General features: G+C 36.3%; 1 protein-coding gene across 1 annotated transcript in view; it reads right to left on the bottom strand.

Moving 5' to 3' along the window:
* CFAP47 (cilia and flagella associated protein 47) overlaps nucleotides 1-13,624 on the bottom strand; it is a 363,705-nt gene that overhangs the window by 73,017 nt on the left and 277,064 nt on the right. The window contains exon 56 of the mRNA XM_075174429.1: nucleotides 9,430-9,586. Within this exon, the coding sequence (XP_075030530.1) occupies nucleotides 9,430-9,586 (157 nt within the window). The remainder of the gene's footprint in view (nucleotides 1-9,429; nucleotides 9,587-13,624) is intronic.

Raw genomic sequence — 13,624 nt, 5'->3', positions numbered from 1 at the left:
TTTAAAAGTCAAAATTAATTGAACAATTTCCCTAATAAAACAGCTTCATAGACAGAGGTTTTAAAAAAATGCATTCTCAAATGGGAGTGCATGGGCCTTTTTTTTTTCCCTTTGCTTAAAGGTTCTCTCAGCATTTTCCTCATTGTGATGAAGAAAAGTATAGATATAATATGGAGATCTTCTTAAATAAAATTAAAATAAAATAACATAAATAAATATAAAATAAATTTATTTATAAAATAAATAAAATAACCATCAAGAAAACCCAAAGTTTAAAATGTTTTCAGTTAACTAATATCTAGAGATTACAAAAGAAATTGGCTTTTAGGTAAAAAAATCAAATGGACAAGAAAGCCCATGGTGATATGAAACATTTAAGAGAAAGCTTGAGAGAAATGGGTTCAGGACCAGCAGTACTGCAACAGTAGCAGACAAGAATTGCTTTCTTGATGACAAGTTACCAGATGAACTAATAGATTACTTCATAGGGACAGAGGATTTAGACATTATTTTGATTGTTTTCACTGATTACTGTCAATGTTGTGGATAAATGAAAAATTAATTGGGAAACACTGGTTTGAAGTCCAATTTTATAAATGGGTTTTGGAGCTGTTCAAGCGGCCAAAGGTATCTTGCTAAAAGAATTTACACTTGCAGGAAATGCCTTGTAGGAAATATATCTAACAATTAACTCCAAGAATCTGAGCCCAATAGATAGACTATACCTGAATAATATGTCATATTAAAGGGTAGTTTCACTGAATGATGAACTGCTGACAGGAAGATATGATACACAGGAATGCATCAAACAGCCAGCGGAAGACTGTCATTTGGGGTTATGGAACAAAGTTAAAATAGCTTTAAGGAACAGAACAATGAGCAAAGATGTTTAGGAAGGCAAAGAAAAGCTCTCCTGGAAATACCAAACTTCTTGCTTCTTGCGAGAAGAGAAACAGCCTTAAAATTATTTCACCTCAAGAACAAAGTTTCAGGTTTTGGAAACCAGCTTGGAGGTTTAAAATTAAATCTGTAATCTATAGGGAAATACTTAAAGAATTGAAGGGCCCTTTCCAAATATTAAAAGATGGGTGCATAAGAAAAGCCTACACATATATCAATAAAGCAACTATATTGCCATTTTTCTTGACCTGAGATGCTCCAATGGCAGAAACGAGGCTATTGTGAAAGCTTTCCCTATAATGCTAATTATTCTGAAGGAATTCTTTTCTGTTTTTTTGACTGTGATGCAAACAAGCTGAATACTGTAAATTTCCCTACTAGAAGATTTTTCCAACGTTTAAAATATCTGTTATTTATTTTTTCTTTATATCCATCTACATATTCAGCTAAAAAGTAATTTTCACAGAACTAGCTAACTAATCTCTGGAAATCTTTTTTTTTTCTCTGAAAAATAATTTCACTGTATAAAATTAAAAGCACTAGGTATGCTTCATGATATTTCAAGAATGCATTTATCAGTTCAGAAGTGCACTTATATATTGCACATTATTTTTTTAATTGGTAGCTAACATCACAGTTTGAATTATGCCAAAATCAGCACAATGTGATGTTAGCATTTTTATTCTAAACTGATTATCTACATTCAAAACTGATTTGAAAATAACAGATTTCTTCACATTTCTATTACTTCATTCTAACGCTGACTTAAATATATGCAATAATACTTATGTCCAATATATTTTGCCTGAAAGAAAAATAACTGTTAGCAGCAGACTTGCCTTTGAGTATTTAGTTCAGTTAACATAATAAAGTCAGAGAAAGCAGTCTGAAAACATTTCGCAATGCACATTTAAAAAGTGGCAATCCTAGTATGGAAATCTTTGTATGGAAAAAGACATGGCCAAGTTACTGTGCATGAACCTTATCGTGGAAATAAGGTAGCTTTTAATAATCAACAATATGAGACAGCTATTTTAATATGACTGTGCAACACCCTTACCAAAAGCAGTCTTATACACTGTCACAGATATTAGTTTTGATAACGCAGATAACACTGGATTCCAGAGAGGAACCAATTTACTTCCTTTATCCGATTCCTAACTACCACTGTAGCGTTAATCTTTTATTTGATCATGGTCCTTTAAACTTTGAAGTGAATATCCTCTAAAAACAGTTGCATCTTTCTCCTGAAACTTCAAAACACATTTGGCCCATTGAAATAATGAAATTAAATTATGCATTTCAACCAAAATAAAGCATTATCGGTCTTAATGAACCACTAATACTTAGGGACAATTCTTATACAGGTGAACGCTATGGGGTTTGGTTTATGATGGACATTTCAGTAGTATCAATTATTTATATCAGTTTAGCTGCTTCCATACAGTCTTGGTAGAAAACTTATATAGTGGTATTTACAGAAGAACAGTAACATTCAACTTGAACCAGCTGAACTAGTACAAATGGTCGCTAAACCATCTGTAACAAGAGTTTGCATACTTAACTCTGACCATTGGCTCATATTGGGGAAAATTACCTGCTATCAAATAAACATTACTCCCATGAATATTCTTAACGTAGCTATGAATGCTTATGTGAATAACAGCTGCAGATTTAAGCCACAGATATGTATCTAAATCCTAGGAAGAAAACTTATTGCTATTAAATTCGGTAAGAAAACACCAAGTTTTAGGAGGTCCAAGATTCAACCCTTCATCACAAATTATCAGATGGTAGGTAGTTTTACTTGCTCTATAATTATCCAAAATAAAGGACTGTTTGTGCTAAAATATCAGTCAAAATTCTCAGAAAGAAACGTTTCTGAGGAATAATGCTCTTGGGTTTGACAAAGCTTCAGAAATGCAAATGACAGCTTCAGAAATGGTCCAGATACGACAGTTCCCAAATTATTTCTATTTTATTTCCTGAACTGTGCAATTCTAAACATAATTTCACATCTATCTAGGGCAGAAACTGCCTATGGAATGTTACTTGAAAACAAGATACAGATAATTTCTGTAATCTTCTTTAAAGTATTAAGTAAATCTATAAATGTTGATGTTTATTGCTTGTACACTTTAATTGAGATGCCCTGTTTTCATTGTTGCCACTTTTAATTCTCTTAAGGAGCGGCACATGGTCTGAAACACAATTTGTAAAGATCAAGATCAATCAAACAATTCATTCTGCCTTCTGACTTGCTACTGTCAATTTCCCCATTCCTCCCTCTCTCTGGCCTCCAATAACACCAGCAATGAGCATGATGAGCCTATCGAAAGATTAAATAAAGGAAGGCATTCCCGTAACTTGCTTTAATGCTAAAATATCAGCTAAGAGGTTTCAAAATGGTAGTAGCTTGGGTCTTATATTTCTAAACCTACAGTTTTAAGTGCTGTTCTCAGAGATGGATTCAAAAACTTCTGTGAATTTGAGTTACCTGCTGAGAGGGTCATTTCTACTCTTCAGATTAATATTTTTCATGAAAAAACAGGTTTTAAGAATGACTAGACTGTCACTCTTTAAGGAATAAATTAAGAGTACTTTCTATTTCAGCCTAAAATGTTTGTGTTTAACTTATTCAGATGGAAGGTTACTATTGTTATGTCTGAAGTAATACTACTGTCATTCCTAATTAGCTTGTACATTCCCAAGTGTGTTCTTACACTGCTATGAGAGATCCTAGGGCAAAAATAGGCTCTTCAGATCAAAACACATTAAAATAAAGTGTAGATCATCACAACATGGGTAAGAGATACGGTTTTCTCCATAACTTAACAGTGTAAATGGTCTTGAAATAAAGTTCAGTTTTGGATGTCTCATTAACAAACTGATACAAGCAAAATAAACAGGAGGAAAAAAAAAAAAAGGTAAATTTGTGGAAAAGCAAGTTCAGAACTACCAAAATTCAGTTCTTGGTAGGAAAGAAAGTGTACTAGAAGTAATGTATTCATACTAGGATAACTTTCTCACCAGACTAATTAGTCTTGTGGGATGGCAAATTCATTCTTAATGTTGAAAAAAACCAAGTCAATTAGCTTTTACTGTACACTGGACTAACATATCTGTATTGCTATTGTATATATAATATCGAGTTAGTATATTAAAATACTGTTTGCTTCCTTTCCAGGTAAACTATGTCTTGAGAACATGAAAGTTCAACTAAATATATAGGCCATTATGAAAATTATTTTCCAAGATATGTAAGGGCCAGAAATACTAAGCTGAACTTGTGCATCCATGACTTTGCTTATAAGACTAGATTTCTCTTCCTCTGGAAAGAAGGAAATAGGAATTACAGTAAATATTCCTACAGAGAGCAAATCATGGCAGGCACAACCACATTGAGAGACAGCTTGAATGCATAACTCAACTATCTTATTGTGATTAAAAACAAGCAAACGTTATTTACAGGTCAGCAGCAGCAGCTGAATTAGAAAATTAACATTACATATTAAGCTCTTAACAAATTCAAGACAACTTTTAAAGGACAAGGATAGTTTTACTTCCATAAAGATCACAGTACAAATTTATTTTTTCAAAGAAAACTTTTCATAATTCCACAGATCACAGACACATTAGATCATCATCATGTCAGGTGCACTGATGTGTAAAGAAAAATGAAAACTGAAAACTTCTGATGCATAAAAACCAACATCAGTCTTTCACTGTCTAAGCCAGCTGCCTCTGCACTGTCTCTATTACTGAAAATCTCCCTGGGACAAGTTAATGCTCTATAGTTAAAAGATGAATATGTTTTCCCTAAAATACTTAAACAATGCAGGTTCTGCTAATATTTCTCAGAACATCACAATTCATTAGGTTTTAGTATCAATATTTAAGCTCTGTAAATAATTTCTGATGAAATTGCATTGTGGATAAGTTTGATTGTTCTTTTCCATTATTTTGTGAATAGCAGATTAGATTAACTTTTTTACAAAAAATACTTAGTAGTATTAGAGTATTAAACTGTGCTGTCCGCCACTAAGGGATTTATGCTCAACGAGCCAAGCAGTTTGCTTCTCATAATTGCTCTTGTTGTTGTACAAATCAGAATACCAGCTTGCACTTTATGCTAGAAGAAAGCATGCTACTCCATGCACTCCATGAGGTGCAATGGGAACCTTCATACCTCACATGTAATACTCTTCAAGAGATTATATAATCAGTGACTTCCTGGTCAAATAGGGTGGGTTGCACAGCTAGTAATTCACAGTGCTTCTATACGTGTCTGAGCTAAGATAAGCACAAAGGGTAGATGGAATGATAGGAGAAAACACAAAGGTTTAGCAATTTAGCAGGAAAATTGCACGTAAAAGTTTACTGTATCTTCAGCTTCTTCAGGGATGATGAGTTGACGAACAAGAGCAATTCAAAAAAGAGGTATACCAACAGTTTATCGAGGTACCTCTGGACTGAAGCTACCATTCATCATGTCAGCCACTTCCCCTAATTTACATTGCACTCTCTGTCATCATCCATGTCGTTAATAAAGGTCTTGAATACCATGGGCCCCAGTGCTGTCGCCTGGGCTACCACACTCATTACCAGCCAGCAGCTGACTGTCAAGATGTTGATCACTATCATTTGAGACCAATAGTTCAGTTCAATGTTTGCTGTAACAGCACATAGCCAAAGTGCCAACTGTAGCCTTATTTGTTTTTCAGCCTCAGTTTAGTGATGTATATTTTTGTGGTATTACCCTAAAGAAATCATACAATATATGGTAAAGACCTAACAAAACAAAGGGGTCATTGTGGAACTAAACCCCAAGTGTAGCAACAGACCCTTTTGGAAACATACAAAAATAACACCAAGCAGATCCAAGACTAGGAAGGAAGAAACTGGCATTTTATCAACGTTTCCTTCCCAATGAAGAACCTAGGATGTTGATGACTCTCTGATAATTGTGAAGAAATACAAGGTAGATAAGAGAAGATTTGTGTGTTTCAGATATTTGTGTATATCCAATTAGTACTAATTGGATAATTTGGAATAAAAGTATTAGTGGTCAAGGCCCTGAGTTCAGCACCGTATGCTAATTTATCTGTCCAGCCAATAACCATCCTTCTCTGAAATTCTCTGTAACCTCTTCTCCACACACAAGGCCCTAGCTGCCTGTCTTCAAGATCTGCTCTGGTCCAGTGCAGCTGTATAACCTCCTATCAGACTTCCGTGAAAACAGCTAAGTTGTGAGTGAGTAGCATCTGGGGCCTCCACCCACTGGCTTGAGTTGCATTTAAACTCAGGCTCCTGTTGTTGGTCCTTGCCCAAGCTATGTCCTAGGTATGCTGTCTCTGGCCATACACCATGCCACGCCTAGCCTACTTGATTTCCCGGCTTGATCACGGATTCACCTTCTCACTGTGGACTTGGCTGTTAGTCACTAGACTGTTGGCTGAAATTGGTTACTGCCACCAGACCTGCTATGTTCTTCTTGTTTGGATACTGTGGATTGCAGCTCTTGTTTGAAAGGCCTCTGCCAGTCTTGCTGTCACCTTTGGCTTCTGTCTTACTTTGTTTTGTGGAGCAGCCTGTTCTTCTTGCTCCCAATGACACACACCTAGAGTCATTGTAGTTGGACTGATATTATCTCATCACCTGTATTTTGATTAGACCCAAGATTTTGATCAGACTGTTAATAAATTCTTAGCGTCACATGTAAGATCTGGTTTTTCAGTCCACATCTGTTGCACCGGATCCACAGCAGCGTATGCTTAATTTTTGTATGTTAGTTCACTGAGAAAGTCCCTGCATCGCTAAGTGGGTCTTCTGCTGAAATTCTGTCTTCCTAAGAAATCAGACGATTCACTCCTGAACTGTTAATAAATTTTCTGCAAAATTCATCCAGCTCTGAGTACTTTTCTGTACTTTAGTGTACAGACTTGAATAAGCTGAATCATTTTATGGTCACGGTAGTCTAAGCCATACAAGTGACCAAATTTGTCTTCTCTATCCTTTCTAAAGAGGATCCCTGCACCCATCCAGAGCCATGCTCCAATTGTGCACACTGTCACTGGACTGCCTTCATGACTGTGATCACATTGCAGCCTTGCAACTGTCCTAGAATTGTTGTTCTTCCTGGTTTTCCTGTTTGCTGCCTAAGCTCTGTGCAAATGTGTGCACAAATATTTGAGGAAAGAATGCCCACAGAACCTTCTAGTCCTCTTCAATTTGTTCAATGTTTCCTTGGCTGTGCAGGGAGTATAGATCCACATATTCGCTATATGAATGAACAGCAAGATATAGTAACTGCAAGGTCAGATAAACCTTGGCAATCTTTTCTGCACCATCTCAGATTTGAGCTCCAGGAAAGCAGCAAAATTCCTGGGATGATATATTGTTTTGGAAATTGGCAGCCTTTGTCCCATGGAGAAAGAAAACTTCAACCACTAGCACTCATTGCTTCCTGTTTAATAGTGCTGGTTCTAATGTGAAGATCCGAGATGCTCAGCCCAGACTCTTCCCCCCCCAGTGGAACTATTTTTCCCCTTCTTCTGAACATACTCTTTAAAGGAACAGCTGCAGATGGAAATGGAGACTTCCCCATTGCTGGGACTCTGTCTTCTTGATGCTTCTGTCTTCTTTTGGTCACACCAAACTTTTCAGCCTTGAAGGGTTTGGCTCTTGTTTCTGCAGGGTCTCTGCAAAGATCCTGTCAACCTCTTGTTTATTAACCTTGACACAATAAAGCTCCTGCATCTGGCGCCACAGGAAGTCTACCAAAGCACATGTTTAACTGGTGAGGTCATTGCCATTCGTAGCGCAGTGCCAGGAAGAAACCTCGAGAACTCCCAACTGCCTAAGACCAGGGTTGCAGCATCCACCCTCAAGACTTCCATTTGGATTACAGATGATTGCACTATCCCGGAGAGTGGCTCCTGTGGTGCATTGTCAACATTTACGCATCTTTCTACTATGAGCAGCACTTTTGAGCCTTCTGTATGTGCACTAAATGCCAACTGCTGCATCAACTGCCCTTTTACTGTGTGCAGACCCAGTCTGCAATGCTCCTTGTCACTTAAAGGTGCCTAGATGCCAGATAAGTAGAAAGCTGGACACGACTCGACTCTGTCCTCTCTCTGTCAGGTCCCCTGCTCAGCAGGTAAACTCTGGCACTGACCCTGAGATCCTAGCCATGATTTACTTAGCCTGTAAACAGTGGATCCACTGCATGCTGTTGCTTCCTTCACTGTTGTCCAGAAGAGAACATCGACATCAAGAAACTCAGAAGTGGTCTGATGATTTACAATCAGAACTCTATTTTGTGACAGTCGTGAATGAAAATATTTTAGCAGTTAGACATGGGAAACTGCACTAAATTTTGCCAAAAAACTTGGTCAGCAAAAGTATAGAACTCAGTCTATATAGTCTCAGTCATGAGACCAAAATGCTTTTGACCAGGCACCATTTAGGAGAAAGAATCTCCAAAATCCCCCATATATTAACTGTATATGCAGCCAAAGCTGTATTTCTGTATTTCTAATTCATATCTCAGAAGATGTAATTAAAAAGCATGAGTTCAATGCAACAAATAAACATGAACCTAAATTTTTTAAAAGTCACATTTCTTCACTTATTCTATGTGCCCCAAATCATAGTGTGAGTGTCAAAATCTGGCTTAACCTTTGCACAGATTTGATTTTGCTATTCTCTTATGTTTCCCCATCCATGGGGTCTGTGTCAGGGGCCACTGGAAGGTTTATCTTCAATTTTTGTCATATGTAGAGGCCAGGAAATGCTTTGGCACCTGTTTTCTGATGTTACATGTTATGTTGGACTAGGTCGAGATTCAGAGAACCTTCTAAAGCTCTCTGCTTCACTCAGAGTGAAATTTACTCTTTCACTGAGTAAATTTCAGTCACCAAGGAGAATCTGGGACTCCAAACTTGAGTTCTACAGCATTTGTGAAATCTCAGTATTAACAGTGACTTGGTGATCTTTGATAATTCTGGATCTTATATTATTGTTTAAAGTATGTTTGAAAATATTGCTGAAACATACTTGCTTGGAAGGTCAATCAGAAAAAAACTCAAATGTTTTGCCCTTACTAACTCCTTTAGCTATCTAGAATCTAACAAAATAATATAAAATATTTTGGAAAATAACTGAGGAATAAAACCAAAACAAAACATTAGCTATTTGGCTTAGACATACACCTCCCAAAACACGCCCCAGGAGTCTCCTATTGCCTAAATGCTACAGTGCAGTCCACAGCCAACAACCAGCTGCATGTATACATGAGGTTGTATGACCTAAGAGGTCTACTGAACAGTTGTTAAAGTTTGTGTTATTTCTTAGCTCCCACAGCACGCTCTACATAGCTTTTCAGGCCGGACGTGAATGATACACAACATCTCTTTTGCCAGGAAATGGAATGAGGCAAATGTAATCATATCCCACTCACACTTTTGATGCAACCCAAGGAGCTTAAGCGCCTCCCCCCACCCCAAAAAATCAAAACCCCTGTACCTGTCAGCACGACATCTACCACCACGTTTTCAGGAGTTGGATTTTTGAAGGATATGATGACAGAAGAACGCTGGCCAATGCATGCACTTATGCTGGTTGGTTCCATCAGCTGAGGAGGAAGACCAGTCCCCGAAAGGTAAAATATCCACTCTTTGAGCTGTAGATGAAACGTGTCATTATTTATTATTTGATGAGTCAGATCTGTCCATTTTAAGGCATTTTGCCTACTTCTTTCTTCTAGTGTTCTATGCCTCTCTTCTGTTTAAGTGAACTGCTGTTTAATGCTTCCTTTCTTTCTTTCTTTCTTTCTTTCTTCTTCCCTCAAGCTGTTTTGTTATTCTAAGTATTGCTATCTGGAAATCAATAGTTCCAGTCTGGGAGATGTTCACATCTCCTCTTAATTTCTGTGCTACTCTGAGCATGGAGTATTTAACTTCCATGTAGCTACTCAGAGTTTCCAGTGTAGTGAATGGAAAGATGTAGATGGTTGCAAGAGGGCAATTCAAAGCACGCATATTAGAACCTGAAAGCAGCTGAAGTGAGAAGTTCTCTTCAGAAGCCAAAGGAAGAAGGAAAATAATTCTTTGATGGGACAGCAGTAAAATCACACAAAAAGCTAAAATTATTACTCTAAAGATAATGAAGAACATTAACCACTATGTACAGAACAATCGAGAATATTGGAAAGACCTAGTAGATATAGAGTAACACCACAGAGCAGGAAAAAATGAAAATATAATTAAATTGATATGTTAATTTTCATCATTTTTTTCAGCATGACAGTAAAGAGTTGCCTGCCCCACACTTACACTTTTAAGGTTATAAACAGTGATGTTAATAATGTCACTTATTATGGAATCTTTAAAGGTGAATGAGCAGCAAAAGCGAATGGTAAATATAAAGTTACTACTGTTATTTTAAGGAAAATGTTTAATTTGTACATTCATGTTGCTGCCTTCAAATAATAACAACATAGACTAAAATCTGAGGCGTATTACAAACTGTTCAAAGTGACCCTTTGATCTGTTTTGTTCATTATCACTCAAAAAGGTATGCATCACAAAGAGAATAGAAAATAATAAATAAAATCAAAACACTATTTTAATTATCTGAAATATTGTATTTACTTCTGCATAGCCTGTCTGAAAAAATTAAGGAAAATCTGCGATAGACAGGGTTCAAAAATCTAACAACAAATCTGGAAATGCTTACAGTAAAAAGTGACTAATGGATTGAGACTTCTCAGCATAAACAGGGATAAATAAAATGGCACATCGTATGTCTTCAGAAAATAGCTTTGGACAGCAAAATTGCATGCCTTTATTATAATTTTATAGAGAAACATTCAATCCAACAAGAAAAAAGACATTTTAATCTTCCTGAAGGAAATTTTTTGGTACAAGTCATCCAAGGCTAAAGAATTTTAATTAAAAAAAAAAAAAAAAGAGGAAGAACTGTTTATATACTGATGTAGAGACTACCCAATACTAAAAGTCAGAATATAAAAATAGAGCCTCTGTTTTGTTTAGGATTTAGACAGTGATCTCCATCACCTGGTTTGCAGGGACTTGTACATTACCCAGACTAATAAGAATTTAAAACTACCTCCGTTTAAAATTACATTTTATTTTGTTATTGTTGACTTAAACATGACCTATAGGTTGTTTATGGTTACAGATTCATGAGCAGGAAGCTAGCACCACTCACTAGTCAGATTCTGACGGGAAGGTCTGCTATACAGATTTTGAAGCAACACAGGACTAACTCTTTGGCGAAGCCCCTTTCTTGTTCATAGTCAACAAGAAACTGCCCAACAGTTCCCAAGCCACCGTGCCATAGCATTTGTGTTTCTGACTCGTGTTCTTCCTTACCAGATCGCCTTCAAGAAGTTAAATGTAAACAAAAGGCTGAGCACACTTTGCAGGCTTATTTTGAAGGACTGGAACACAGGCATGAGCATGCCAGAAGACCATGTTTTCAGAAAGCTGGATGTGTCAGGCTAATAGTGGTCTACACTGGCTTGCTATTAATACTTTGTGCTTGCTTACAAAAAATTTTTTTGCAAAACTCTTATTACAGAAGTTGTGAGGCCATATTAGTCTACCAATGCTTTCCAGGCCCACTATAAATTTGTGTGAACCACTTGTTCATAGCAAGTAATTTTATATTGAGGTACAGTACAGGGTGGGAAGGAGTGCACATGATCATATTTTGTGCAGGTAACCTGCACAAAAAAGATCAAGTTTGAGCTTTACTGCTGAAAGCTCAGGATCATGGTCTACAAACCTTTAAAACCACACACTTAAACGTTGTCAAACTGAGCAACTAAAGAAGGAGCCAAACAAAATTAGCGGTCAGTCTGGAAAATAAAACAAGACAACAAGAAATTATACAGATTATAGGACGGGCCTGCCTTGCCTGACCTGCAGCTACTGTTCCTCACTAACCCACTTTATGATGGAGCTCAAGATCATGTATGCTTAGTGCAAGAAATCAAGAGGAAAAAAGATTAAAAAGAACAGAATCCTAAGGCAAATAATACAAGATGGGGTCTAATATTGTGCTCAGTTTCTCTCTAATATTACTTACTACTGTTAAATGCTCTACATTACACCTGCATGCTAGCAATGTGGTAAAAGAATAGGATAATATAGATATGTTAGAACTCTGGGTGTGGGTTATGTTCAAGCTGACCCTTCCATTGTGCTGTCCCAACAAACTTAATTTCAGATTTTCACAATGATTAGAGCTAAACTCAGATTCACTTTGTGAAGAGCTCTTCATACAGTTTCAAACCAGAAACAAATGAAACAGGTCAGTTCAGCAAAGAAGCACAATCAGAAATAGTTAAGGCTTATCCTATAAGTACTGTCATTAACTAATTTTAGATTAGTCAGCTATTCAGCTATCAGATGGCTTAAGTGTCCATTCAGATATATTTAATCAGAGAAATCAAGGGAGGGAAATCAATGTCGGGGTGGGGAGGTTACATTAAATGTTGTTTGAGGCATCCACCACTGATGAAAAACATTCTTCAAGTCTTCATTAAAAAGGGTAGTTATGTCTGTGCAAATATTCACTGTCAGCTATCAGAATAAAAATTAGCAAAGTAAAATAGTCTGGGATTAATTTAGTAAGGACTGTAGCAGTGAAAATGAATTAAAATTTACAAAATTCAAATATTGAGGCATAAAAAGAGCACTAAGAAATTACAAAGGTTATACCAATATATTGTAAGAGTTAAAGGGGTCTGGACAAAGCAGCTAGAAGGATAAGATAGTGACTAAAGTTCACTGCAAATAAAAACTTGGAGATTTGCCATTACTTGAAAGGAGATGCATTGGATAACAAGACTCAGGTGGCAGGGCTCAATTTGTTCCTGAAAGGTTTAAATGAATTGTTGTATTGTTTTATTGCTTCTGTATTTGGTGAAGAATTTCTTTTTTCTTTTCTAAAATATAGACAAGATTTCTGTGTACCATTAGGATCCAGACAAGATAAGGACATTCCGTCCTCTTGAACTAGCCTTGGATATATACTATTCATATGAGAATTGCTGTCTCCTTGTTTTTATCCTTAATAAATATTTAAGAAGAGAGATACTGAAAATAAATGCTGTGCTACCACCACCTACAGATAACTTGTCTGTTCACATACTTTATCAGGAAAAAAAATGCCACATCACTTCCGTCACTATTTGTTTTCTTCATATAAAAGAATAATTGCTTTTGCAGTATTACTTAAAACACTACTGAAAACTCCTGGTACCACTTAACTGGAGTAATTCACAGGTCAGCAGTCTATTAGGATATCTGAAAGTCCAAAAAGAATACAGAAAGGAAATTGCATGGAAAGCAAATGCTTCATTCACCCACAGCTCATATGATGAAATATTATCATTTACATCATATTATCAGGGTTTTTTTTTTGTTTCCAGTTGTAATTTTTAATAAGCTAGTAGGTCGTGTTCATGACTCATGTTTCTTTATTTACTTGTCTCTCATTGAAAATTAGCAAAATTCACAGAGAAAAAAATGTCAACAATTCTAAGATCCTCAAAGTAAAAAACATTTTCAAACAAACTGAAAGGAAGAATTCACTTTTTCAAGTGTGTGACCTTCCAAAATTCAGATCAGATAAAAAATGAAAGAATTTAATTTTGTTTGGGGTTGGGAAACATCAAGAAATTTAAGTT

This window comes from Calonectris borealis, chromosome 1 (genome assembly GCF_964195595.1).
Source record: "Calonectris borealis chromosome 1, bCalBor7.hap1.2, whole genome shotgun sequence".
In the NCBI taxonomy this organism is placed as follows: Eukaryota; Metazoa; Chordata; class Aves; order Procellariiformes; family Procellariidae; genus Calonectris; species Calonectris borealis.
Note: the sequence above shows the minus strand (reverse complement) of the source record. Positions and strands in the feature narration are given on the sequence as shown.